This window comes from Phaseolus vulgaris, chromosome 3 (genome assembly GCF_051622355.1).
Source record: "Phaseolus vulgaris cultivar YP4 chromosome 3, ASM5162235v1, whole genome shotgun sequence".
NCBI classification, from domain to species: Eukaryota; Viridiplantae; Streptophyta; class Magnoliopsida; order Fabales; family Fabaceae; genus Phaseolus; species Phaseolus vulgaris.
The window spans coordinates 38,895,261-38,919,000 of NC_143500.1; the positions used below are offsets into that span (position 1 = coordinate 38,895,261).

General features: G+C 29.3%; 2 protein-coding genes and 1 long non-coding RNA gene across 3 annotated transcripts; all 3 read right to left on the reverse strand.

Annotated features, from left to right (window-relative positions):
* Positions 1-6,585: 6,585 nt before the first annotated feature.
* On the reverse strand, positions 6,586-10,242 carry LOC137807465 (uncharacterized). The gene is made up of 5 exons (XM_068608126.2): positions 9,512-10,242; positions 9,078-9,114; positions 8,578-8,814; positions 8,439-8,486; positions 6,586-7,164 (listed from the first exon to the last, which is right to left on the reverse strand). Exons 1-5 carry the CDS (start codon positions 9,808-9,810, stop codon positions 6,904-6,906), a joined length of 882 nt encoding a protein of 293 aa, XP_068464227.1. The 5' UTR covers positions 9,811-10,242; the 3' UTR covers positions 6,586-6,903.
* Positions 10,243-13,293: 3,051 nt separating this feature from the next.
* On the reverse strand, positions 13,294-13,647 carry LOC150028836 (uncharacterized). Its single transcript, XR_016519816.1, has 2 exons — positions 13,563-13,647; positions 13,294-13,491 (listed from the first exon to the last, which is right to left on the reverse strand). It is a non-coding gene; the product is annotated as an uncharacterized LOC150028836 (long non-coding RNA).
* A 303-nt stretch (positions 13,648-13,950) lies between these two features.
* LOC137807466 (Calcineurin-like metallo-phosphoesterase superfamily protein) lies at positions 13,951-18,243 on the reverse strand. Its single transcript, XM_068608127.2, has 9 exons — positions 18,046-18,243; positions 17,898-17,948; positions 16,964-16,985; positions 16,502-16,616; positions 16,135-16,170; positions 15,565-15,690; positions 15,057-15,163; positions 14,883-14,957; positions 13,951-14,584 (listed from the first exon to the last, which is right to left on the reverse strand). The coding sequence occupies exons 1-9, from the start codon at positions 18,184-18,186 to the stop codon at positions 14,214-14,216; spliced, it is 1,044 nt and encodes a 347-aa protein (XP_068464228.1). The 5' UTR covers positions 18,187-18,243; the 3' UTR covers positions 13,951-14,213.
* Positions 18,244-23,740: the final 5,497 nt, after the last annotated feature.

Consider the following 23,740-nt stretch of genomic DNA (forward strand, 5'->3'; position numbering starts at 1 on the left):
CACGTTGAAGAGTCAAAAAGAGATTTTGAGAACCAGGTGTCAAAAGTCTAAGGTAGTGCATGTACAAACAACTTTGTCCATTAAAGCACTTTTATAGTCTTAGTTTAGAGTCATAGTTGTACCATTCTACCGTGGTACATCCATTTTTTGCGACATTAATTTGATGCTCGACCATGAAACATGGCAATGGACACTCATCATGTCATTTGAGGACCAAATTAAATTAAAGAATGAGTTAGGAAAAAACATGAGGGTGGTGTGTTTTTGAAGTAATTAAGATAGAGAGAAATTGTAAGATGCAAAGAACACAAGAGCATATTCCGTACATGAGTGCTGCATAATGTATGGAATAAGATTGCGTTTGTACTTGGGAGGTGGTGAGAGAGGTGAAGAAATAAGAAAGAAGAGAAAGAAGAGGGAAAAGGTTTTGCATGAAGAAAGAAAGAAAAGAAAAGGGATGGTCTTGTCATGTCGAGTGCATATAGGTGTAGGAAAAAGAAGAAGAAGAAGAAGAAGAAGAATAAGAAAGGATAGGAATGGAACAGGGGAAGGTGGGGGCATGACGTTACAAAGTATGATTGGTTGAAGAGAATGAGATTAGGAACAAGACAATTTATTTTGATGAGACTTGGTGCGCCACACCCTTTCTTTCTCATTACCATCATGCTGCCTCTGACCTCACCTCCCACTCTCTTCTTCCTTCATTACTCCTTTTTTCTATCAAACATTGCTATTATCTTCCATAGTCTTTCATTAATACATTCATTACACTACAAAAATCACATCGTTATCCTTATATCTAGTTACGTGCCATCGTTATCCTTTAACACCTTCCTTATGCTAAGAGTTGTGAACTTATACTTGTATGAGTATTATGATAACCGTCCTATACTGGATGACCTGACAAGATTAAATTCTCGTTAGGATATATTCTAAATAACTTTGATATCATATTAAGAAATCTATTTTAAACATAATTCAACCTTATAAGACTAATTCATAAGATAATTTATTATGAAAATATCTTAATTTCCTCTAATCGATGTGGAACTTTAACAACATACTATAAATTCTTCCAAAAGACTTGTTTTTAATCATATTCTAACAACACTAACACTTAACTCATAGCAAATATTAGGGAAGGCAAAGCGGGGCGGGCCGTGCAGGCCGGCTCGCGGCCCGCTGGTAAAAAACGCGAGGCGGACTGACTTTTTCAACCCGTTAACCCGCATTAGCCCGTTTCGCATTAGCCCGCAACCCGCGCGGGCCAGTAGCGGGGTGGGGCGGGCTGGCCCGCTAACCCGAAAGAAAAAAAAAATTGGCACTTAGTAGCTGCAGGACAACGTACAAAAAAATCTACCACTAAAAAACTCGTACAAACTCAAAACAAACCAGTACAAACTCAAAACAAACCCAATACAAACTCACTGCAACCATAACAAGGAGAAAAAGAACAACAACTATTATCCACCAACCCAACATTCCACAAAAACCAACAACCATCGAAATAGAGATACCTATCACCCTAAACTGGGTCATGCCAATTTAATCGATTTCAAACACGATAAAGGAGCAAGACACCCGTCATAAAAGGAGAAGCAAGCAGAGGGTATTTTAGAAGTTACCCATGACCAAGCCTTCAATTGAGTCAAAAGTTATCTTATTTTTATTATATTATTTTTATGAAAAATTAATTAATTGATTGTCATTATTTTAATATATGCAGATGACGGGAAATATTATAATTATGAAAAAATGGATGAAAGTTCTTCTAAGGTGGCATACAATGTTATTGAAATGGAAGAATGTCAATAATGTTTATGTTTAATGTTTTTGAATTAATGTTTATGTTTAATGTTTTGGAATTAGGTATTTTTAATGTTTTGGAATTAGGTATTTTTAATGTTTTGGAATTAGGTATTTTTAATGTTTTGGATGTGGAAGAATAGTGATATTTGATATTTATCTTAATAATGTTTTGATGTTTGACTATATTTGAAAAGGAAGAAAAAAAAATTAGGTTTGATAATAACAAATATATAGGTTTAATTTGACAATTTTTTAAGAACAAAATGTTAAAAAAATAAATATTTAATTATAAAAAAAAACGTGGGCTGGCCCACAAATCCACGGGCCAGCTCTTATGCGGGGCAGGTCGGAAATTCTAGCCCGCAAACCCGTCCCACATTTTTGCGGGCCAATGCGGGACAAGCTGGCCCGCTTTGCCATCCCTAGTAAATATATTAAAAATTTATCCTTTCCCCTTCCAACTTTAAGATAGTTATATACTTACTTTATAATAAGTAATTACAAATTCATTCAACTTTTTAACATACAATGTTTAATCTTTAATCTGTGTTATCAAATCATCTATCACTACAAGAAAATAATGAAATAGAAACCAAAATAATTAGTTGCAATAGTAATTAAATTAGAGACCATTTTAGAAACTAAAAAGAAATTTGGTTTCTAAATTAGTTTCTATTATTTTCTATTATTGTTAAATAGTTTCTAAATTGATATCTAATTAGCAACCAATGTTTTTGCTACCAAATTTAGAAACTAAATAATTGGTAGTTAAAACCTTAGTTGCTAATTAGATACCAATTTAGAAACTATTTAACAATAATAGAAACTAATTTAGAAACCAATTATATTTTAGTTTCTAAAATGGTCTCTATTATAGTTTCTATTGTAACTAATTATTTTGGTATTTAAAAGTTGGTTTCTATTTCATGATTTTATTGTAGTGTATCAAATGATATTTTTAACTTATGGTATTTAAATTATACAAAATGTAATAATTGTTATCGATGTCTTTTAATCTTTTCATGTGATATTCATTATTTTTTTTCTCTCATTTATGATCGGTTGTGATTCATGTAGTCACAATTGTTCATTAATGTATTTGTATGGTGCAATCAGGTTAAGCATGACAGCACAAAAACTATTTTTTAGCAAAATAGTTACAAAGAAGTTTTTTAATTTTTAAAAATTAAGAAAAGTGAAAACTGTTTTCAAAAGTATTAAATGAACAAAATCCACATATGCATGTTTTATTTTATCTGCTTTTGATGGGTGAGACATGGTATTAGACATTGCACCACCAATTCCAAATGCTGGGGAGCACCAAGATAAAAAGGTATATGTCGGGTGTGCATGCACCCTTTGAACCTGGAGCAGACAATATATGATTCCAGATATTTAGAATCATTCGTTATATATAACGTTATTTTATTATTTATTCACATTTATTGATATACTGTATTATTTCATTACCTTTTCTTCTACAAAAAAGACAATTCAAAAAATCTCAATTAAAAGCAATTTATTACGAGACTTTACTTTTCTATTGAAGATATTGCTTATTTTTAGGACATTATGTGTTTTTTCACCAATTACTCGAGGAAGTGAAACATTTAAGTTTTTTAAATTAAGCTGCTTTGATGAGAAAATAATTTTACATTAATACAGTATAAAACAGAGATTCATAGTATAAAATATTAATGTTAAAGATAACACAGAAAAAAATTGAATTACAATTAATTTTATTGACCAAAATAATTAATTATTGAATTAAATTAGAAACTATTTTAGAGACTAAAAAATATGTTAGTTCCTAAAGTAGTTTTTATTATTAATAAAAATTATAAAATAATTTTTAAATTGGTATCTAACCATTGACTACTAAGGTTTTATCTACAAATACTTTATATTCTAAATTAGTTGTTTAAAGACTAATTGAGACCAATTTAAAGGTAGCTAATTTAGATACAAATTTAAAAATAATTTATAATTTATTTTAATAATAAAATGACTTTAAATATTAATAATTTTTTAGTCTCTAAAATAGTATTTAATTTAATTAATATAGTAACTAATTATTTTTTTAAAAAAAATTGCTGTTATTTAATGAATTTATTGTAATGTAAACTCTAAAAGTATTATAATGTAATTTTTTTTATCTTATTATTTTTAATATTAAATATATAAATGATAATATAACGATTCAAAAAAAAATGATAATATAACGATTATTCTTAAGATGATTTCTATTCATTAATATCATATTGAATATTAAGTTATAGAAGAAGTAAAATTGTTAGGTTTTATCTTTTATATGGTTATTAATTTATTTGCAGATATTAATGTATAAAATATTCGAGTTATATTTTAAATATTCTGAATATGAGTATGTATACAAATTTTTAAAGAGCTGGAGAGGATGGTTAGAGATAAAATTAAATTATAATATATATATATATATATATATATATATATGAATATAAATATAAATATCATTTTATTAAATTAATAAGTCAATTTTTTTTAGATTTAGTTAAAACTTAAATTTCACTACTTTTTTAATACAAAGTTCAAATAAGTGTAATATGTAATGAAATAGGATTTTGTTGAGTTCAAACTTCTAGGGTTTATTTTGAAGAGGTTGAAAAAAAAGTTTTAATAAACTTTAAAATCACTGAGATGTTAGTTGGTGTGGTGCTTGAACTTTAACATAGCCTAAGCCATTGCTAACTATAGTGCCAATTGTAAATACAAAATTAATTTCTTTTTAGTTTTAGTTTATAAAAATCTCATTTCATATTTTTATTTGTTAAAAATGGTTATAAAAGTATAATCTATGCACACCTTATACTTGTAATCCTTTTGCTAATTTAAATACTTATATTTTGAAAATATATTAAATGAAGTCAAATTATTTAGATGAGATAAGGTTGGAGATTTTAGTAACTTATCAAAATTTAAAAATATAAAATTGTTACCATATTTTTTTACAATGATACTTCTATTGAAAACTGTTGGGTTATGGACTTTGGACCGACCTTTGATCATTTAGGTATGAGGTCAATATAAATGAATAATGTAAAGGAAATAACATAGGATGAGGATTTGGATTAATTAGCATTAATCAAGTAGTAAAGAGAGAATCATAACGGCAGACATAAGGTTAAGACCAACTCCATATATACTAGGTAAAACCTCACAGATAGACAAATCACAAATTAGGTTAAAAGCATACTTGTTCTTGACTACCTTGAATGTTCTAGGTTTAGGTCGCCTATTGGCCTGTTTAGAACAAAAACAAACAATTATTTAACTTTTATTGAAAAACAAATGAGGTCAAGAACAATAATTTAACTATGTTTCAAAGTGTTATAGTCCTTATCATGAAGGAATGAGAAGATTATGTTTATTTATATGAAAAAAAAGAATGAATAAAGAAAGGGAGAGATAGTGAGGTCCACCATTAAATATATGATCTACTCCAATTTGTTGAAAAAAGTCAAATAACGTTGTGAAAATTACTATTTTATATGGTAGGACTTTTTGACCATGCACATCATCATATTCCATTTTACACTAAGGATGAACAACATGAGTGAATGTAACTTATATTTAACTTCCATGAATATACCAATAGTACGCACATTTACTAATAATGTGTTTGCAAAAGTAAAAATAAAAAAATTTGTTATAGTAATGAATTATAATGACAATAATTTTTTATTTCTTTGGTAAAAGCATGTTAGAGTTTAGTTGGCATCTTGTAAATCATAATTCGAACAAAAGTTGCAAGAAGCTAGCTTTCGTCCAAACCATGATATGAATCTTTCTTAAGAAGATTCTCTTTTGATTGGAAAAAGGTTTTTTCTACTTTCCTAAGGAGAATCTTTTTTTTTTTTAATGTAACCTAAAGAAGATATTAAACAAACACTGGTTCTTATTTACACCATTCTCCTAATTGCTGACTATCTTACACATGTAATGTTCATATACTTTATTAGTATTTTTAACTGTAAATAACCTTCTGTTCTTGTACATAATCTTATAATACTTAATAGTTATAATGTTCCCTCTAAATATATTTTTATTTATTATTCACACGTCAATAATAAATCATGATAGAGATCACTTTTAAAAAAATTTGAATCAAATTCAGTGATTGGAAAACTATAGCTAATTTTATTAGTATTCTGGGTGTTTTTTTTTCACCCAGCAACTAAGTGAAATGAGCAAATGTTCCATATGATTCGTTTTCATTATGAGGAGTTCTTTCAAAAATATATTTTAGAAAATTTATTTCAAAAAAGACAAAATTTTCCAAAAATTGATTTCTGAAAATTTTATTTTAAAAATATTTTTTCAAAAATTATGTTCAAGAAAACGTTTTTCAGAATATATTTCATCAATTATGTAAATTATGTTCCAGAAAAAACTTCCGAAAAAGATAATCCAGAAATCATTTAAAAAAAGGGTTAAATAGTCTTTTTAAAAATTGATTGGGTGCAGGAAGAAATTTGATGGGTGCAGAAATAACGAGCCTAGTATTTTTATTCTTTTGGGCTTTGCTCCAGCTTAAAAAAAATGTCTTTACCAATATTTGAAATAGACAAAAAAATTGAAAACGTACTTAAATTAATATTCATATATAACTTAAAACTATTTTGAGCAAAATTTAAAGTATTAAAAATTATAAAAATATTATGAATAAGATATGCACAATTAATTAGAATTAGTTAAGATTTAATTTTGTAGAATCCGTTAAAAATAACGTGTTAGTAGTTGAAATAATAAGATTCTTTTCTTGAGAGAATGATCTTGGCATGTACACAAACTCAACAACTTAGCCAGAAATCCAGAACAAGTACATTATATTTAACCAGGCAAGCACCACTCCTGAGTTCTAGGCTATGGCTATATCTAAGCAGGATTTGGATCAGAAACATGAGTTTTTAGTAGGGTTTAGGGTATTCTAGTTAACTGATTAGTTGCCAAATCATGAATCAAAGTAGCATGCATGGCAACTAAGGCACTATTGTAGTTGGCTCAGCCTTCAAGCAAACCATGATTCTGATACCTTAATCCTCAAAAACTATCAAACTATTTTTTGCCAAATCTTAAGCATTTGTTATGTCTGGATTCAGTAATACTAGGATTTTGAGAGAGTTGTTTGCTTGACTGTTTTGTGAGAGCGAGTTTCTCCATTGCATTAATGAACTTGCGCAAGTATTTGATGTACTCTGGGAATGTTTCAAGGTTGCAATGACCACCACCCTTTACCCACAAGGGATCATATTTTTCCTTCGAGAGTTCCCATAATCGCTTCCCGTGAGACCAATCAACAATATCATCATTTGTTCCCTGCACAAAATCCCATTACCAGACACACAAAATTATCAATTATACTAATTCATCAAAAAGAAGACATTACAAGAACACAATATGTCCATGCCAGCTAAGCTGTTTTGTATGGATTATGGACTTTTGGAGAACTGAATTCATGAACATTGCAGAAAATCATCACAAGGTAGATCCTTCATTAGTCTTACAGAAAAAACATCCATTACTGAATATTAGAATACCAACAAGGTTTGCAAACAGAGAAAACACACACAATTAACACTCTTCAATTGTCTTTATTCTATTACTATTACAACACCAAACAAGTTCAGTTACCTGTTCTATCAATATAAACAATAGAAAGGGGATATGTAGAAAAGCATACATACCAAGTATTTGTTAAATTTAATAACTTTGTAATACTCCTCGTTAGGACAACGAGTGCAGGGTATTTCCAGGTTCTGTATTAGTGAGGAACAACCACCATAAAGGCACACTCAAAAAACAAAATGGAAGAAGAATTTGGAAAAGGCACATTTCATTTAGTATATACCTATGCTTAGATGGATGCAAATCTGATAACACAATGCATGTTGACATTTCTTAGTAGCCTTATCACATGAATATCAAGTTGTTGAACATGCACATCTTATTCAACATTATTTTTCCCATTTTATATCTGTCTTCTGAGTGCAGATTGATCTTGTAAATTCAAGTCAACATGCAAAAATAGAGTAATACAAATAAAATAGGGAATGATATGAACTGTTGTCTGTGGTGTTGTTTCAATTTTTGCTCCAAAATCTATTGCGATTTGCATCAATAATTAATCTGCTTTATTGCTTTCAAGAAGCTGAACAAATTGATCAAAAAAATTACCATCTAGGTAACATAATCAAAGAGTTTCTTCAAACAGATGGAAAGAATGATTCAAGAATGCAACAACAAAACATGTAGTATTCCAAATTCGAATACTTGTTGATAAAAGGAAAATCATCCTTCATAAATGGAAACACCACCAGGATTCATAAACACACGGAATTCTTTATTTTTATGATATCTTGCAGCGGAAGAAAATTAAAACATTAGAAGTCCAACCAAATCAGCCTCCCGAAATAACCTAATATTAAGGCTCAAAACATCTGAAGTTCTAAGCCCTTTTATATATGAACAAGAAAACAGAAAGAAAATCATTTCACAACAGAAGCTCAAAAAAGTTGTTGATCAGTTTTGCAGATGAAAAGAAATAGAAGAGCAGAAGGTGATTAAAAACATGGAAGGGAATAGATACTTACATGTATAACAAACACTGGACAGTTGACATGTCGAATTTTATCTATATTCTGAAACGTTAAAAGAGAATTTTGTTACTACAAAGCTCAGCAGAAAATACTACAGTAGAGTAAGAATTATGAACACAGAAGCAAAACTCACTTTAAATATGTCAAACCAAAATGTCATCTTGACAGGGTACAAGACCCTTATCCCCGAAAGGATGGCACTGTGAAGAACAACACCTCTCAACTTCTGCAACTTAGAAGCCAAGTGCAGTGTGGGTCCACTTCCAACCGATTGACCATACAAAATCAATTCTTCTTGCTTAACTCCATATTCGCGCTTCAAACAATGATATACAGCCTCTATGTCGTAATACGTGTTGAACTCAGATGGCTGCCACAGTTGAAGAAGAGACAATCACAGATAGAACACCAAAAACATCAGTGAGAATAGCAGCAGATTTATTTTAAGAAAAACAGTTCCAAATGGAATTTTTATAACCTTGCTTCAAGCATATATATACGCTCCCATGTATATGCGCCGGCCATGTTATATGGAAATAAATCAAAACCCCAAGAAACTTTATTTAGAAACAAAGAACAACCACCTCAAAAAAAAAAAAAAAAAAACAGAATAGGAAACCAGCGATTACATACCTTACCCGTAGATGCTCCATATCCTGAATAGTCATAACTGCAAACATTAAACAAAGTTGAAACAAAAAAAATTCAGAAAGAGCGTCTGTTCACACTCCAAAGTGTTTTCTGAAGTAAAACCTTACATAAGTTGTCAAATCAAGCAAAATAAATATTAAAATATACATTTACTTTTATGGAAATGAAGCAAATATGTACTATTATGCATGAGCATTACATACAGAGTGAGAGAGCAACAGGTTTTGCTCAAAGATTAAGACACAACATAATTACCATATTTATCAGATGCGAAGCATCGTCCTCCTTAACAGAGGACATAGACCTCAGAACACAGACAAAAACATAAAAAAAGATGTCCAAAGCCACAGTTTCCCATTGAAAATGAAAACAGAAGAAATTAGAGGCGATGGAAGAAGGGGGTGGTTTTGGTTGACCTCATGATGTTGACACGGAGGTGAGCTCTGAGCTCGATGAAGAGGTCGTGCATCTGACCCAAGTCAGCAGCATTACCGTGAGAGTACAAGAAGGTGAAGCGGGCAAAAGGGTGTTTCCAGAAGGTGGCAACAATCTTGTTGCCACCCTTAGTGTCGAGAATGTGAACGTCGACATTTTTGTCGGCGGTGACACCCGACAGCACCACCCTCCCATCCCCCTCTCGGCAAACGTCGTACGTCGGTGGCTCTGGCGGGAAAAACGCGAATTTCGCAGCCACTGTCCCCGTCACATTGCCCATTTAACGTTGAAGCGCGCAGACGCAAACCCACTTCAGCATGAACCAACCCAACAGAAAAATGGTGATTTGGTTTTGTGGGAGCTTCTTGTTTGCTTTATTTTGTGTGTGGGAATGATAAAAAAAGGTGCTTTTGTTTGTTTTGTTTGAGTTTAGTTTTTAAAAAATGGTTGTGTTTGAGGAAGAGGAAGAGGAAGAAGAAGAAGAAGAAGTGTTAGTTGGGGTTATGGAAAGGTGTTGTTGAAGTTGGAAGTGGGTTGTGATGTGAGGAAAGTGAAGAGTGGCAGAAAATAGATCCGACCTAAGCGGGTGAGCTGGAAGTGCTGCTGGGCAGGACCATTCATCTTTTCCTTCTTCTCTCTCTCACCCTTTCACCTATCTCAAATTCAATTATCACACAACAAATCAATTAATTCATTACTTAAATGGTTAAACATGTTTCACTCTTTTTTATTTTCTTCCTATACTTAGTATAATATCTTTTTTTTTCTTCAAAAATTCATGGTTGTGCCCTTTGTAAAAGGCATGTAATGATTATTCATTCTACATTATATAACTGGTGCTTCTATAGTTTAATCCTTTTAATCCAATATTGAGCTTTGTCTCAGTTTATCTCTGAAATGAGGATTAATGGGGAGTTTTGATGCTAAGAAAGATGGAGAGAGAAAAGAAAGAATTATGATGGTTTGATTAAGTAAAAACTATGAAAACATGAAAAAAAAATCATTTTTAAAACTAAATCATTATATTTTCCAAGTGGTTGTTAAGTTAAAACACTTGTTATTCAATTTGGAATGTAAATATTTAAAAACTTGAATTAATATTCACATTGTTAAAAAATATTCAATATAAATAAATATCTATTATTAATTTAAGTATTTAAGTTAATTAGATGATAACGAATTGTGTTATGATATATTGATTGCATTGTACAACGCATGCCGTCTATAACTGAAGTCGTTTACTTAGGGACTGTAATGAAAAGACAAACTTGCCCTTCTAAGATTATGATTCGAAGAGGGTTTGGGTCCATGTCATTTACGAGCAACGTTTGGGGTTTGGTGTGAAAATGTAACACGACAATGAAGATGAGGATAACAGTAAATAAAATATGATTTTGCCATCGAACAATCTATTACTCTATTTTATTTTTATCACTTTTGTCTTTTCTTGTACCTTAGTTACAACATTATTTTCCACCATTCTCCTCGTTATGTTCCAAAGTTATGATAAAGAATACGTTGTCAACAGCTTAATATGATTCTATCAGAATATATTATATTAAGAAATAGTCTTTAATTTAAGTAACTTTCTCATAAGATAATTTTAGTAGGATAAGATTATATATTATAGATAATACAATAATTGGGGAACAAACTGTTACCATAATAAATTTTAAATTATAATTCTATATTAAAATGTTAAATCTAATTCAATATTATAAAATTAACTTATAAATTTTCAAAAAAATCTTATAACAACTGCTAATAATACAAAGTCGTAAATTTGAACCTTTAAACCAGATTACTTTAGTATATCAGAAAAAAAATGTAGTATAATAGAAAAGAAATGATCTACGTTTAGCATTAAACTGTTAAAATAATTAATTTATATGTTGTCTTTGTTGTTGGTTTGCTTAATCCTAAAAACAGTGTGCGAGTGGTGGTTAATAAGAGGATCGAGAAGGAAAGAAGAAGACGTAAGAGTACAAAGTCATAGAGGGTCTAGATTCGGTCAAAGGTAGCAGAGGATCTTCAAATAAAGAGGGCCAATTGTGACAGAAGAAGGGGTCAAACATGTCAGAGTAGACATTCTATGTTTATCTTTTGCTTTTCAGAAATATACAATTTGTTCTCTTCACAGATACTTTTCTTTTTTCAATTATATTATGGACTCCTCTCTTTAGATTCCTCTGCATCATACTTTTTCTCATGTTGCTTCTCAGAGATTCAACAATGTCATGTTGAATTCTGAAGATTAAAGATAACTTAACAATAATGCTGAAAATTACAAAAGTATATTTTTTTTTTACTCAGATGTTTGCTTACATTAAAACAGGTTAACTTATAATATGTATTGATACTTTGAGGATAAAAAATGGTAGGATTTGAACCTATCATAAGACATGAGAATTTTACTTTTCAACGATATGCGTGTACTTTGATTAGTTGAAAATATTTTTTTTGTTTTTTAGTTGAAAATATTTTACTTTGAATAGTTATGCATTATTGAACAAACTTTAAATATTTCTTATGAAAAATATGATCTATTGACATTCAACAGTTTTTCAACACCACTAAGAAAGAAAAAAAATTGACCAAATTCTTGGTATGTTCTCTCATGTTGTTGCATAATTACCAAACTAATCCTTTTTATGGCAACTTTCTACATGCTGTTAGGAAACTGCTTTGACACAATGAGCAAGATCTATATTTACTCCTAAGGTTGGGAGTGATAAATTATGGTATTATTATTATCAACAGTTCATTTTGAAAAAGGTACGAAAGCTGAATTCCTTTGGCTGAAGAGTAAAATTAAAGAAACAGGTAAAGTGAATGGTTTTGTTTGTCAACAATTACTTAACCATGTTGAACCTTTTAAAGTAGTTTTTGAAAATTGAAGGATTGGAATACAGTGTACATAGCTAGAAAACTATGCAGCTGTGCCTCAATTAATATTCATTTAAAAGCTTGGAACAGTTAGACATATGCAGACCTATATTTTTCTCCATGAAGCTTGGGATAGAATTTCAGTCATTGTCCCTATAAAGGCTAGCGTGCCAACTCTAAAACTAATGAAACAAAATATGATGTACCAAGTTCAGAATCTTAATTGCAGAAATCTAATTATGAGGATGACGAAGCAAAATAAAGCACGCATTTAGTATGGTGCCAGGAAGTTGCAAGTTTTAACCCCATCTATGAAGACCATAGGCTATGTTTGAAAACATAAATGAGTTGTCAAAAAAATGGAAATATTAAATGGACCAAAATGGTGGCTTTATGGTAGAAAAACTAGATAGGTAGGTGACGAGAAACTTAATTGACTAATCTTTAAGAGGAGGGACCTCTGGGGAAGAAAAGTAGGAATCCTAATAAATGAAGGAATGATGTTAATGCTATATCAAAATTGAGGAGAAGAAACATGTAGAGATCAATGAATCAGAGTTCCCTTTCAAATTATGTATGGACACTAAAATAAGGCCAATAGGGTGGGGTATTTGCTGTCATGTTCACCACACAATTATAAAATGGTGCCCCCAGATTTTACAATAAAGTTATTAGCAACTCAATGTTTTACCAAGGAAAGTGTTTGGAGTTACTTTAAGCTTTCTTTTTCACTTTATTTTCTGTTATCCAATGGCTGTAAAGGAACCGGACGAGTCAAAAACAGCCCATAGACTGCTTGGAATTCGGTGCACCAAACCTTAAGAAAGCAAAACAGAAAAGACAGTGCCAAATAATATTACTGCATACTTTTGCAGAATGGAAAGCTTTAAAAAGAGATTATTATATAGAAGGGAAAGATGCTTGGTTAGTGTTGACAAATGACATAAGAAATTAAGGAATCTGTATATGATTGTAAGTGGTATTCGTGTAATATGTCATTCACCAGTAGCAAGGTTAATCGAGGAAGTCTAGGAAATGGGTCATTTCTTTCATGTGAATGAAACCTTTTCTTAATCTGTCAAAAGAAAAAAAAATTAATAAAAAGAGGAAACAAGCCAACATCAAATCATTAAAAGTTTGGTCAACCTTCAGTATCACAGCCTCTTTAACCTTTACTTTGGAGCTAAAAGTCAGGGGAGTCATTTCATGACCAAATGGGATCACAGCCATCTGCCAAAGCACTGCAATTTTCATTGGGTCCAGAAAAAAAAAAGAGGCAAAGGTGAAAATGATGTACTCCAAACCTATCAGCTGCAGAATCCGTGTAGAGTGCTTGCAAAAGGGAGTAGAATTTGGACAATACAGTGTCACCACATGCAGGCAGTGCCAGTTTAAAAAGACCAGTCACCATGACGGCAAATGGAACAGCCTGTGCAATCCAATAGACCCACCCATATGATTCAACATGAATCCAAATGCACAAGGACAACCAAAACAAATAACAGTCCAGTCCTCTATGGTAGGAAGAAAATAATGACACGAACCCTTCACATTTGAATTGCCACATAAAATAAAGCAGCGGTACAAGTAATAAATCACACCAGCTAGATAAGGAATTTGTATCAGAGCATATGACATTCGTCTAGTCTATGCAGTAGTTATTAACAATATTATTAAATATTATTCATCGGAACAAGGAATCAGTATTGCTGCATATTTCACCCTTGGCTGTTTTTATCTACGCCATTAAAATCCCTGTGACAGTGGCAGGAACCTAAATGTGGAGGATGAGGGATCCTAGCTGACCTCAAATAGTATGTGCTCTTCTTCTAATGTGGTCCTATCTTCGACAACTGAGACCCAACTTTCTGCAATCTTAACAACTCTTGCTTCTGAAATCTCAACTAAAGTAAAGGCTCTTCTTGTACCTTTTGCCTCTGATGAGGAAAGAGCACTTTCCTCGTCCAAGCTTCTCTTGTCTTCATCATTCAAACTTTTGACCCTAGGAACAACTGCCCCATTCAAGTATATGGTGTTATCAGCGCCAACCACAATCATTTTCCTGAAGCCTTTGCCATATGCCAGCTCTTTGTGCATGTGACCAAACACAACCAAGGGAATTGATACCTGATCATTCTCTTTTAGCAAGGATATTGCGTGTTCTAGATCTGTCATATAAACACATTAAACTAGGTAAAAACTGTATCCCAGTTTAGCTATGTTTGCATTATCTCCATCACTCTTGGCATTTGGCATCTTAAGTTACAGATCCATTAAAACAGAAATGATGATTCAGAAGAACATAATGAAGCATTTGAAATGAAAAAAAAAATATTATTAAAAAATAATAAGGGGGAGGGGAGAATGCGGCCTTGACATGGCAGTTGACATTATTGCTGGGTGCAAAAACCACAAAAAGATAATATTTTAATAAAAATCTAAGCTATGAAATAATAGAAGTATCACCTGGGTCACCATAATCACCATTGCCCTCAAATTCCCAATCCTTTCCACATATATCATTCGAATCAGAACCAAGGCCTATACAAAATTAAAATTCAAACATCAGGCTGGGTATTAGATGTGACAGACTAGCAGCACCACCAGGGCTGATAACAACATTGAAATGTCATGTGTCACCTGTGGGCCCATTATGTGCAAGTAATATAAGAAAATGATCATCTGGTCTGCCAAGAGCAGCTTTCTGGATTCTCTTAGCACTCTCATCCATGTCCTTGACTCCATATCTATGACAAAGCTCAACTGATAAATTGATTTTGGGCTACAATGGAATTTTAGTAATAGAAAAAAACAACATATATGGTCTCCTAGACAAATCATAAAAGGCCACCTAACTCTACTTCTAATGTGGATTATCTGTTGTCACAAATAATGGATAGTTAAACGAGGCGAGGCATGGCAAGATTGGGGAAGATAAATACATTAAGAGCATCAAAAGTTAACACTATCACTAACTGTTGGAAAGATTGTACAACATTCTTTCGAGGATGAGAGCAAAATGGTGATTGGTGAACTTAACTCTTTTTTTGTAGGCATTAGAAACTAAGGTGGAAAGCTGAAAAGACTAACTACATTTTCAGCCTTTTGAGGATCGAATTGTCTGTGATTACTTCATTACAATACATACCTTGCAGAAAGAAGCTTTTTCGGTGACAGTGCTTTACCCCCAGAAGAAAATGGCCGTCCACCAACAACACTTACTTTTATTAGAGGGAAGTCTGATCGACGATAAGCCACATGGTCCTCACCAAGGCTGAATTTATATTTGATAGATTCATTTATCAGTAAATTTTCTAAGGATCTCCATAAAATAATAAAAGCATTATAAGTAAACTCATGGAAATTGACCATTGAGATTGGGGAAAAAAACTATGCTGGGAAAGGTGTCAATATGAACTCTTAAGTAATCAACTCTGTTTTCAGTAATTGATAACTTCTCTAGACTTGACAAGTTTTTGGAACAATAAAAAACTCATCATACATATTTTAAAATCCTTATTTAAACATTTAATGAACAATGAAAAAATAGCCCATTTTCACCCATAGCATTACATAAGCATATCAACAGAAACAACAAATATGCTGTTGTTAAAAGTTAATTCATAATATTTTGAAATGCACAAAATCACATTAATAGATCAGAGAAAATTTTCCCAGAATAAATTGAAATTTGAATCCTTATAGATATTAAGCTTACCATTCTAGCTGAAGCTGAACTTTATCCTTCTCCTGGCTAATATTTGAATCAAAGTGTTAGTTTACAATTTGAATAGAAATCAGAGCAACACCTACTGGGTAAAAAAAACTCAAACAAATTATATTTTTGACATACTAAAAAGGATGGGATTATCTTTGTGTATGTGCGTTTGCATGTTGTTATCAGGGTGGTGGGACGTGAAAGATGTACTGCACACATACATTGAAAGTTTATTTTCCTAGCTTTCTATCTATTTTTAAAATGAAAATTTCATCAAGTCTAGTGGAATAACCAAACAACATGATCCTTTTTCCACAAAGTACACATACAGAGAGAATGATTCCAGGAACAAACTTGTAAACTTCACCTTCTAGAAAACTGTTTAGTAAACCAGGCATCGTGGTTTCCCAGTATAACTGCTTTAGCAAATTCAATATTTGCAACATTCTGAACGACTTCAACATTTTCATCACCAAAATCACCTAAAAAGATTGAATGTGATGTGACAATTGAAAAAGGATGAAAACAGTAATAGAGGGATAAATCATAACAGTTATACAACAAAAATAAATTAACAGGCCATAAACTTGGCACATGCTGATTTGTACAGGTCTGACTATTAATGCAAACCATACTCCTTGGTTATTTAGAAGTTAAAGATCAATGCCATAGCATTCAATTTTCAACATGGACACTGATTTTTCATAGGTGTACATCAGCTATTTCCATAACAATTAAAATAGGCATAGAGGAAGCAAAGGCACTTAAATGAATTTAAGAATAATGACTGTAGTGTGATAGGTTGATCCGCAGTAACAGCTAAACTTGCCTGTAAACAGCACCAAATCTGGCTGCACTTCAACATAGGACTAGATTAGATTGATGGATCAAATATAGCAAAACAAGTTTATAGTATTGGACGCTACGTAGTTGCATAAAGTTAATAGAAATTAATGACAGATGAATATGCAATATCACAACTTTCTCTTCAATTTCTTTCCCCTGTTTATTTCATGCCGAGCAAAAACGATAAGAAATTTCTTTTCTTACCTATTTTGATTCCTCTGGTTTTAATTCCTTATAATTTTTCCTTTATAATTTTGTTCCCTTACAGATTTGATCTAAAGTTAACCTGAAAAAATGGGCTTGTTTGGATGCAAGTAAGAAGGGCTTTTGAGAGCTTCTCTAATAATGAAAATATAGTTTTGTTTTTCAGTAGAAAAGTTCTAAAAAACACAACTAGTTTTCTTTCCAAACACGCTCAATGTCTATCTACACGCCAACTTAGCAATCTCTATTAAGTATTTGTGCTTAAGGGGTTTGGAAGTAATAGTCCCTGCATGGGTTACTTCAGCTTCAGCATAATAAAATTTCCAAATAAGGTTTATTAAGAACCAAGACCAAAATAATAAGAGCAAATAAGTGACGATCACTTTCCCCTGTAGTACTAGAAACGAAATTTGTCTTTCACAACAAGGTAAGATTTTCTAACACCCTATGAAAACTAACAGCCTCAGCTTTTTTCCCTTTACTGGGATAACCAAAATTATTATTCTGGTCTATAACACTATCTTCTATCATAGTCATCACAATTTTGTTATGCTTAAATAGTACGGGATAGGGAATAGAAAAGGGAACATAGACCACAGAACCCCACCGCACCGAGGATTGAATAAAATGGCACGTGGGTTGGCAGCAGAATATGCATAAGCTTTTTCATTAACAGGCACCAAAAATGGAAACAGGAGAATGGAGAAAAGTACCTGCAAGAATTCAAGCGCTTTGGAATCTTGTTCAAAGCTCCAGTTATCATGCTTCAGAAAACCCCAAATTAGGTAATGGGATTGTCCCAAAATTAGCAAACATGAGAAATAAAAGTTGAGCTTGGAAAGTGGGAAGAGGCTACTTTACCACATCACCGACGACAGCGATTCGAATAGAGGACGACGCGGCCATTGAAGAGCAAGAGATGTTGACCTTCGGGCTCAGAGAGTGACTGATAAAGTAGGAAAATACGGTAGGCGCGTGAACGCACGCGCTCAACATGGGCATGGACAACCTTTTTTTTAAAGAGAACTTTTATGTAATTAAGCTTTTAACACAAAACATGTTTTTAGTATATCAAATTTATTCATAAATTTGATTTTTCGAAATTTCAAATTAATTTTTCAGTTTTTTAATTTAAAAATATTTTGTAGTATCTTTATTCTACATATTATTAAACGTTTATTTATTTATTTTTTTCAATTATACGCGGCTTATATCACAATGTTTTTGCATTTTTCTCATTAAATATCCAATAATATCAACTTTTCTTTCAAAATATTTTCTTTTGACAATTTTGAAGTATAAGAAATTTGGACAGAGGGATTAAAACAAGTTGTTGTTTTTTATTGCATAGATTAGAATTGTTAACTTTTAAAATGTGAAGAATAAAAAGTAAACTTTAATTTAATTGATTAAAACAGATTTAAATTTTAAAAAAATCATTTATTTTTTCCTTTACACTCGTATTTACTCTAGTTTTTATATATTTAATAAAGTAACCAATTTACTATTTTTAATTTAATAAATTGACATCAAACTCTTTATTTAATATTATTCAGAAGATCAAATCCAATACATTTATACAACAATTTGATATTTATTTATTTCTCTTCTCCTTTCCATCATAATTAATATAAGTTTGTTTTTTAATAATTACATTACCCTAAAAAAAAATTCTCAATTGATTATATGTTGTCAAAATATACTTTTTTTCTATAGGAAGAAGTGAAAAAAAAATGTGATTTTATAACTATGCAATATTTTTTAAAACTAAATACCTTCTATTTATTATTCACCCTTTTTTACAAAATTTTGAAACCAGGAAGCATATTGAAAATAATGTCACTTCTTTAACTATAAAATAAAAATAAAGAATGAAAACATTAAACAAAAGTTAAAGTAAACACCCCATCAAGTACTTTGTTAATTATTTGATAATTTTTAATTATATTCTTGATTTTTTTACAATTAAGTATTTAAATTTGTATTTATTTTTAAATTTGGTCTTCTGTCTATTTGTCGTTAAAATAATTAATTGTTGTAAAGTGACACTGACTTGTAAAATAATATTTAGATTAGGTAGACTTGTAGAGGTAAGATACCAGTCCAAGAAAGTAAAGAATAAATTGGTTCAGTTTTTCGATTTATTCTAATTCAATTTCAACTAAACTAATTAAATTGATTGATTTAAACATCGGATTTGAAATCTAAAGAAGTAATCAATTTTAAAATTTAATATATATATATATATATAAATTTTTAATTATTTAGTTTATATAAGTCGGTTATAATAGAAATATTGTTTTTTTATTTTATTTTTAATGACAAAATTATGTCTGAATTTATGAATTCAACTATGTATATTTTCTTTTCTTATATCAGTAGTTAAGAAACGATAAAATTTAAGGTATCTCTAAGATTTAAATCTTATTTCACATAAATTGTAAATAAATAAAAATTCAAAGTCTATAAATATAAAATTTAAACGTTTAATTCTTATTTCTTTTAAAATTTTATTTCTTTAAAATTATTTTCTTTAAATTTTATATACACTAATTAAAATTATTAAATAAAAACTAATTTTAGAGACAAAAAATGTTAGATAGTATATTGACTAAATTATATACTATTTTATAAATTAAAAAAATTATTGGTATATAAAATATTTTTTATTATTAATACAAAATTATAAATTAGTTTATTAATTGATATCTAATTAGGTACTAAGATTTTAGCTGCCAACAATAGCTATTCAAGCAAGGTGGGTGGTAATGTAAATGAATTATGAAACTTTAGAAAGTCATGCATATATGTTAGGACACTAAAATGATACTAAAACAACAATATGATAGTGGTTGGAGTTCTTTAACTTGTTAGAGAATGACGCTTGAGAGAAGGACACTCAAGCACAAATGATGATACTTAGGCGAGTAAGAGACATAGATTGGTTCTCAAGTGGTATAACACTACTTACACAAGATAGAATGGATGTTAGTCAAATGAAAGAAGTTCGTTGAAAGGATAAATTGTTGTGAGAATGTATATGAGTTTTTATGTATGTTTTGCTATGAAAATTATTGATAAATGTGATTTCTTTATAATACATGACCTCTTGTGGGTGTATGAGTTTTTATGTATGTTTTGCTATGAAAATTATTGATAAATGTGATTTCTTTATAATACATGGCCTCTAGTGGGTGTATGAGTTTTTATGTATGGTTTGCTATGAAAATTATTGATAAATGTGATTTCTTTATAGTGCATGGCCTCTTGTGGGTGGGTGAGATCCCTTTATGGGTGTATGTTGTGTATGAGATGTTTTTTTGTGGTATTATGTCTTATGTGACACTATTAAACAATGTTAATCATTAATGTAAATAAGATATCATGTCTTTAGTAGTTGTTCACATTGATTAAGGAATTAAGGTTGTGATTGGATTAAGAAGAGCATTTCGGGGAATGAATGTGTGAGGATTTGAGTAAAAAAAAGTCTGAAGAAAGTGAGTGCGTCTGAATTGTAATATATTATAGTAGATTTATGAGAAAAAATTATTAAACTTTATGAGTGACATAATAGTAGATTTTCTATTGTTTTAAAAGGTGTAATATATAAATTTACAAATTTATCATTATCTTTAAAAATATTTAAATCACAAAATATGAGATATATTTGTGTATATTTTAATTAATTAATATTTTTATAAATTATTTTTAATACCATTGAATAATTATTTTTTGAAAGAATTAGAAGTTATTTATAATATTAAAAACTTACTATTCTATTTAAAAATTGTTGAAAAAACATTTTTGATATATTTATTTATGCATTATAATTTTTTTTTAATTAAAATATTATTATTTCCATGAATTAATTTAAGAAAAAATACATGAAATTGTCAAACATATTTATGATTGTCAAAAAAATTATTTAAAGTCCTATTTAAATAAAAATCTGAAATATATAAAATTTTTAAAATTTTAAATAAATATAAATCCTAAATATTAATGTCCTACCATATTAAAAAATATTTAATATATACAATTCCTAAAATATTAAAAAATCTAAAATAAATACAAATTCTAAATTTAAATAAAAATCTAAAATACATAAAATTTCTAAAATATTCAAAAATTAAAAATAAATATAAATACTAAATTTATTTAAATGAAAAATATAAAAGTCCTAAAATTTTCAAAATCCTAAATAAATAAAAATTCTAAATATTTAATATCCTATTTAAATAAATATATAAAATAAATAAAAATCTTAAATTATTTATAATCATAAATAAATACAAATCCTAATAAAATTTCTAAAATATTAAAAATCCTAAATAAATACAATTCTTAAATATTTAATGTCCTATTAAATAACAATATAAAATATATAAAATTTGTAAAATATTAAAAATCCTAAATAAATATAAATCATAAATACTTAATGTCCTAAATGACTAAAATTTTGAAATATATTAAACTTATAAAATATTTAAAATCTTAAATAAATTCAAATCATAAATTATTTAATGTCTTATTTAAATAAAAATTTAAAATAGGTAATTTTTTTAAATATTTAAAATTATAAATAAATACAAGTCTTAAATATTTAATGTTCTATTTAAATAAAAATGTAAAATATATAAAATCTTAAATAAATATAAAATTCAAAATTAATTAATATCCTATTTAAATAAATATTTAAAGCTCTTAAAATATTCAAAATCCTAAATAAATTTAAATTCTAAATTATTTAACAGTCATATTTGAATAAACATCTTAAATAAATAATTTTTTGAATTAACAAATTATAAATAAATACAAATCTTAAATTAATCAATGTCCTACTTAAATAAAAAATTATTAATAAATAAAATTTCTAAATTTTTCAAAATATAAAATAAATAGAAATCATAAATTATAGGGCTATGAAGATGTTTTCACACCAGCAGAGATACCAACATCACACCACCACCATATGTTTATTGGATTGTGAAAACCAAGAGGACCTAGAGAGCACAACCCAACAGTTAAGAAGGAACACCACCAAATTCAAGAAAGAACACCAACTCAACATCAACCTCAAATCAAGTAAAAAAAACAATTTCAGTGAGTACATCAATACATAAATCACATAATCGATTAAACTTACAAAACATAAGCATAATCGATTATGCCTGAAGATAAACACTCAACATTAAGGGTTTTAAAATAGTTGCTAATAGATTATGTCTCAGGTTAAAGACACCACATAATCGATTTTGCTTAGAAAATATAAGACATAATTGATTATCTTGCATGTTTTTTCTCATACATAATCGATTATCTACTAAAAATAAAGGATTAATCTATTATAGTCTCTCTGTATTATTGAAACTAATCATTTATTGCTCAACATTGATTCCAAAATTTTAACGTTTCCAACAATGCTATCTTTAATGTTTCCTTTTGCATGACCTTGTGTAGATTCCTTCATGACAGTGTCTCAATGCCTGACAAGGGCAAAGAAGTAAAACATCAATAACCTACATGATATTTGTATTTCTTCTAGTTTCTTAGCTACACTCACTTGCTCTTCCGCCATCACACACTCCCTCACACACAGATCCAAACATTTTTCATTCGTGCTCTCCCTTCCTCGTCAACAGTAAAATCATGGAAGTAAACACACTCTAAGTGATAAAAAAATTATATGAAGTATGTGTATAAACTACCCTAGTCAAGTACAAGTACTCATCTTCCATAGAACATACATAACATGAATATAAGTCATTAAAAAATGTGTTGCGGAACACTTACATTGTACATCGAAGATTTGATTAAGGATTCTGACATCTTATTAACAATATTTTGATTGATTAATACTATAGACATATTGTGATAAATAATTTACTGTATAAAAATGCAACAACTTAATTATGTTGATATTATATATATATATATATATATATATATATATATATATATATTATATAGATTATGTTCCTAATAAAAGAATGTAAATTATAAATGCAAATTTAAAGTCTAATTGAAACATAATCTGTTTATGACTAAGTAAGTACTTGAACTTTATCTTAATGATACGCATCATACTTCTAAAAGACTATATTATTTACGGGAAATAGTTGATAAAGGAAAGAAGTTGGAACAAATAAATTGATATTTCAAATTAATGTAAATTTACTAGACATGAATTTCTCTCTCACATTACATTATGAAATTTGAAATTTGGTGAAAAAGAGGCCAGAAAAAAATATCGAGACAAACAAATTCATAACTAAAGATGAATATAAGAATGAAAAGATCATTTATGTAAATTATATGTTAGAACAATAAAATATTACATACCAAAATAATATCATAAAAACTCACAAATAAAATAAAAAATGAAAAAAATAATACATCATCCAATAATAATATATTTTACTAAAAAAAGAAAATTAAAATGTCTTTCTTTTTAAAAGAAAATAATCATCTCTTAAAAATAAGAAAAAGCAAACTATTTTTCTTCTCAAATACTAAAACATTAGAAAAAAAAATTATTTCAATATATCTTTAAAAA